Raw genomic sequence first — 5,771 nt, forward strand, 5'->3', positions numbered from 1 at the left:
AACATTAAAAACTGGCCAAGTAAAATAAATGACAAAAATACTGGTTAAACCTTTCAAATATACTAAATCACGTCAAATATCAATATATTATACCAAGGCAATTCAGCAAAATAGAGCACTAAATTGTATTTAGTAGACACATTGGTTACATTTATCCTCGTGACTACTTCATCACAGGCTGATCAGTCCACCTGGAGGAAGAATGACCTGAAAGCCGTGCTGAGGGGAAGGTAAAGAAAGCAAACATTGCCAGCCGTTTTTTTTGCATGAACACGTATGATACAGTTTAATGCAGACCCAAGGCCAAACACTTTGAGGGGGCAGGTAGTAGGTTTTACTTCTAGTACAGATTCTCTTCACGTAAGATCATAAGATACAATGCGGTGAGCCCAACTTAAATTACATGCAGCAGCCCGTGGTCACATGACACCTCCCAACAAGGGACAAGGAAAGCTAAACCCAGGGGTGCGAGGGCTCACTGAGGGAAGAGGGCCATCAGGTACGAGGAGCTAGAGCAGACTGAAGTCAGGAAACGTCACTCCTCAGCAGTCACTCAAGGCTGATCTGATTATCTCAGGGACCAAAATAATCCACGTGAGAAATCCGAGATGACTGGACGGCTCAGTATCCTGTACTCACCCCGACGCTCAGAGCTGAGCCATCCGACCCGTCTCTGCGAGCCACGGGAAACTGCTGGAGATGAACGCGAGGGGAAGATGGACTTCCAGATAATGGTGGGCACTCAAAGCAAGTGCTGACAGTGAACTTTCAAATCTGAAGTTAACGTGGGCAGGAGGCCTGGTGCAGGATGTGGGTACGTCTGAAGTGAGGTTACTGCTTGATCACCCACTGATATAGCTCAAACTGTGCTTGAATTTAACAACTCTTCAAGATTTCATTTGGTTGGAATGAGCTACCAATAAGGGGCACCGAGAGCCCACTGGATGTGCAGACGGGAGGTTCATCACCCAAAGACCTCCAACCGCCCTTTGACCCCACTATCCTATGAATCTAGGATATTTCTAGCAGGAAGGACACGTCAAGGCTTTTCATTATTGGGCAGTACTGAGGCAAAGTGAAAATTCCTTAGGGCTACACATTTAATCTTTTAGGTATTTAGGGCTATTCCTTTATGCACCTTATTTTTTAGCTGTTTACAAACAAATTAATATCTGAAAGAAAACAATGAGTTACTTCAGAATTCAAAAGATGTACTCTGATAGGACTGTTTCGTGAGGGTGACTACGAGCAGTTTGTTGTTATGATGCTGGGGCAGCAGGTTAGCAAGGCACTTCAGAACTTTGGGAAATTCTTTTGTTCACATCAATAGGCAACTGTAAAACTGGTTCCTCAAAATATACAGAAATATGTATACCCTTTAGTGGAAGAAGAAAAATTTCACACAGTGATAGACCTTATTGGCCCTTTCAGGCACTAGAGAAACATCCATGTGCCAGGAACATGAGCTAAGGAGCACAGCAGGGGCCAGGAGCTTAACAGGCTGGGAGACCTGGCCCCGAGCAGCTACTGACGGCCTCTGCTCTCACACGCATCAGGAACGTGGAGCAAGGTGGTCCGTTTCGAGGAAGCCCATCATGCTACATGCAGACTTTTTTGTTTATTTTAGCATAACCTGATAATTGCTAACTGATTTCCATTTTTCACTATCTTACTATGGGTGTGGGTGTTTTATCTTTTTTTAAAAAAGTTCATTAGCTTCATTTAAATGTTCTTATCCTTACTGATTTCTAAGGGAAATTTTAAGTTTAGAGCTTATAAACAAAAACAACTTGAAGGTATCAGCTTGTGCTTCATCCCTTCTTTGCTGCAGTCTCAAAGGTGTTTTTGCTACTAATTTTCATAATTTTCTTATATTGCTCACAAAAATATGACTCCCCCCCAAAGGCAGGGTACAGGGGAACATACAGACACTGTATTTCAAACAAAAGCATGTTTATCAAAGAACCAACCATCTAGAAAAAAAAACTCCCACCCTATTAAATTGGGTGGGACCACTGGGTTTTATGAGTGAAAAAAAATCCTGCTTTATTTAGCATAATAACAAAACATACCATTGTGCTGTGTTTGTGCTTGGACCTTACTTCTATTCAACCAAAAATTTCCCCCTTCTTCATAATTGTCTTAGTATTTATCACATATTTCTAGATTCTGAAATAGCTGTATTTTAATGCTTGAACAACCATTAAAAATGTTTTAAAAGCTAAAAAAAAAAAAAAAGGTTTAAAACCTGCCCCATTTCATTTTCTGATTTTTTAAAAAACCCAAAAAATCACACCACAACATAAGGATAGCGATCCAAATGCAAAAGTTAATACGCTATAATATTTGTTTTGCAACATCAAAAGCAGCAGATACTGAATATAATTTGCTTAAATCATTAAATACTGAGATTGATATATGCATGTATAAATCACATTTAGGCTCAATGAACTGAAAGCTCTCTATAGATACAAAGATGTGTGCATAAAGTGCAAAACCAGAATCAGGAGCCGCAGGCTCTCTGGCTGTTCAGTACTCCCACTCGTCCGACTTCAGGTCCAGATAGCTGAGGATGTTCTGCGCCAGCTTCACGGCCTGTTTCCGGGCGGCCTTACACTTCTCCTCGCCCTGTGGGTCCACCGCGTCCAGGGCGAGTAGCTGCTTGGTGAGCAGCTCTTCCAGGCGGATGTAGTTCTTGTCGGTTCGATTGCCGTCGAAGGAGAGCACTTCGCCCTGGATCTCCGACAGGTTTCCTAGCACGTCCCAGACCGCCTTGTGTGAGGGGTGCTCCTCACAAGCCAACAGCTTTCTTTTCTCCAGGGCTTCCTTCAAGTCAATGTAGGTGATGAGGGTCTGCACTTCAATCACTGCTCTTCTCCGGGCTTCCCGGATGCAGGGGTTTTTTTCAAGACTCACCTCGTCCAACTGTCCGATCAAACCCTGTAGTTCTGTTTTGGCGCTCAGGTACAGTTCAGGAGGATTCTGTGCTTGGAGAAGTTCAGTTTTGATTTCTCTCATTCTCTTGAGGACCTTTTCTATTTTCAGAATGGAATGGTTCTGTCCTAGGTCAAATGCATGCGTGGTGTCTGCTTCCTCTTCTAAGTCCAAGTATCTCAGTAACTGGTTGATATCTTCCACGACCTCCTTCCGATAGTTTCTGATTTCTGTGTGGCCGCACACATCAAGAGCATCCAGGTCAGCCATCAGCCCCGAGAGCACACAAGACAAGTGCCTGCACGTCTCCTTGTTGTTTACTCCCATCAGAAGGGCAATCAGTGTGCCTCTGGTCTTGTTCACTTCACACATCACAGAGTTGATCTTGGCAACAGAGGGGTGTGCGTCCTCAGAGAGCGGCAGGGAAGGCTGCTTCTTCATGCAGTTCTCAATAATCTCCTGCACGGCACAGATTTTGGTTAAGGTGTGATACCGTGCTTTTCGCAGGGAGACCTTGCCTCCGGTCTTGACATGTGTCAGCCTCAAAATGACATCCTGGATGCCTTCCTCAAACTCATCAGTTACACAGTTGCCTCCATTATAAAACGGCACGACCTTCTCTTTCACCAGGGCCTGCGCTTCTTGAAAAATGTTCTGTATTTCAAGCCGGTGTGGGTGGTTTGCATTCTGCTCCAACTCTTTGAGAAGACGCTCTGTCTCTTGTGCCGCCCTCTTCCTGGCTTGCTGAATATCTCCTTTTCCTTCAGTATCTACAGAGTCTATTTCGAAAAGCTGTTTTGTGAGAATCCTCTCCAGTTTCTTGTAATTCTTGTCATCTGACAGACCACTGAAACCAAGTACTTGCTGTTCTATGCTTTTCACCTCCTTTTGAATTTCCTGCAGCCTACTAATAGAAGGGTGTTGGTTTCCCATCTCCATACTTTTGTTGTGTTCAGTTTCACAAGCACTAAAAGATGACAAAAATAACTTGTTACACCACAAAGCCTGAAGAATGGTACTTGTGTATTATCTCATTCTAAAAAGATATGCTTACGAAAGGGCCTGTTGTCACTGCAATCCAAAGACCACACTTCAGCACAGAAATCAGTCTATCAACCCCTCTCCTGCAAGCAACCTCCACATGGCAGTGATTGAGACTGGGTTATTGCAGTGTGGAAGATAAGCTGGAGCGCTGGGCCCGGGAACCTCAATTTTCCTCAGTTGTAAAAGAGAACAGCGTATGCCTACATAAGTATGGCATGAGGTTGAGCTGTCAGCTTGGAAAAAGCACAAGCACCTCAGGTCGTCACAGTGGAAGCTGCTTCCTGGCAAGAGCAGGGCACCTTTGTGGAAAGTAAACCAGTAGCTCTTCTAACCTTCCAGGCCTTTTGGGGGCATCTAAGCACTCCCACCCGGCCTGCTGCTGCTAAGTCGCTTCAGTCGTGTCCGACTCTGTGCGACCCCAAAGACGACAGCCCACCAGACTCCCACGTCCCTGGGGTTCTCCAGGCAAGAACACTAGAGTGGGTTGCCATTTCCTTCTCCACCCACCCGGCCTAGCTTCCTGTAAAAGGAACTGAGCCGCTGAAACAAACAATGGGGTTCGCAGGCCCTCGCGGAAGTCCCCGTTTCTACATGCCTCTCCACCCGTTAAACACTTCCAGAAAGACGCCCTGTTTCTCGCCCCACCCTTTTTGTACCTCATAAACCTTTCCTGCAGAGGCCTGAAATTCCACAGGGAAGGCGCCTGGCATTATGATAAAGGCACCAGCTTGGGCTTTGGAGGCCTGGTACCCTCTAGGCCCTGTTTATGCTCCCCCCGTCCAAAACACACACCAAGACAATGAGACAACGATGACTAACTCATTCATCAGCCTCCCATTAAGGCTCCAGAGTGGCTTAACGCATTTTTTCCCCCCCACGTTCTTGGGTTTCTATCAAACGCTGGGGATGGATGCTCAATCGAAACTAATCCCCTGCGGGTGTCCCAGCCAAGAACGCGCCTCCGGAGAGGCCCCGGAGCGGCGGGCTGCCTCGGTTCTTTCCTCCCCTCTCGCCCTGTCCTCCCGGCACTTTACCCAGACGCGGTCTAAGCGGGCTTGGTCTTGGCGTCCCGCGGGTGAAGTGGCCAGGTGGTAGGTCAGCCCTTTACGGGGTGCGGCACCGGAGCCGGGCCCCAAGCTGCATCCCTCTCAGCCCTCCCGGCTAGGTCTGGACGGGGCAGCCGGTGAAGGGGCCGGCGGTGGCGGCGGCAGCTACTGGCCGCGGCGGCCGCTCCGGGCGTCTCGCCCGGACCCCACGACGCGCCCGGCAGCCTGACCTCACAATGGCCCGCGCGGGAGGGGGCGGGCGCGCTCGGCCGGGCCGGGCCGGGCGAGCCGACGGGGAGGGAGGGGACTCGGGCCCGGCCGGCTCCGGGACCAGGCCCGGCCGCGTCGGACCCGGGGCGGGGACGGCGTCGACTCCGGCAGGGCCGGACCCGGGAGACGGGGATCGTCCGGGGACCGCCCGCGCCGAGGGAGAGCGGCCGCCCTCGCTCACCTGTGCCGCCCGCGCCATGGCGCGCCTCATCGCCGACGCCCCGCGACTCCGCAGCTCCCGCCGTCGCCCCGGGCCCGGCCGAACACCCGCCCCCCCCGCCTTGGGAAAAACGTCCTTCGGCGTCCGCGCCGCACCTCTCCCGTGGCCGAGCCTGCCGCTGGCCGCCCAGCGCAGAAGCCGCCAAGAATGGCAGCTCCCGAGGAGCTGACGCGCCGTCAGTCCAACCCCTCAGCCTGTCAGACGCCGGGCGAGCGCACGGTCGCCCGCGCCGAGCCCTCCCGCGGACTTTGCGACGG

The 5,771-nt window shown here is 50.0% G+C and overlaps 1 protein-coding gene across 3 annotated transcripts; it reads right to left on the reverse strand.

Moving 5' to 3' along the window:
• Nucleotides 1–1,755: 1,755 nt before the first annotated feature.
• Nucleotides 1,756–5,767, reverse strand: BAG5 (BAG cochaperone 5). Of its 3 annotated transcripts, none has more exons than XM_070358045.1 (2): nucleotides 5,610–5,767; nucleotides 1,756–3,901 (listed from the first exon to the last, which is right to left on the reverse strand). In XM_070358045.1, exon 2 carries the CDS (start codon nucleotides 3,871–3,873, stop codon nucleotides 2,530–2,532), a length of 1,344 nt encoding a protein of 447 aa, XP_070214146.1. In that variant the 5' UTR covers nucleotides 3,874–3,901; nucleotides 5,610–5,767; the 3' UTR covers nucleotides 1,756–2,529. The 3 variants fall into 3 exon arrangements, with proteins under 3 accessions (XP_070214146.1, XP_070214145.1, XP_005904073.1); XM_070358044.1 differs by having other exon boundaries at nucleotides 5,476–5,736; XM_005904011.2 differs by lacking the exon at nucleotides 5,610–5,767 and adding an exon at nucleotides 5,013–5,256.
• Between the last annotated feature and the right edge of the window lie 4 nt (nucleotides 5,768–5,771).

This window comes from Bos mutus, chromosome 21 (assembly GCF_027580195.1).
Source record: "Bos mutus isolate GX-2022 chromosome 21, NWIPB_WYAK_1.1, whole genome shotgun sequence".
Classification (NCBI taxonomy): Eukaryota; Metazoa; Chordata; class Mammalia; order Artiodactyla; family Bovidae; genus Bos; species Bos mutus.

Coding starts and splice junctions, on each gene's coding strand:
- BAG5 (XM_070358045.1), bottom strand. CDS start 3,873: ATGGAGATGGGAAACCAACACCCTTCTATTAGTAGGCTGCAGGAAATT.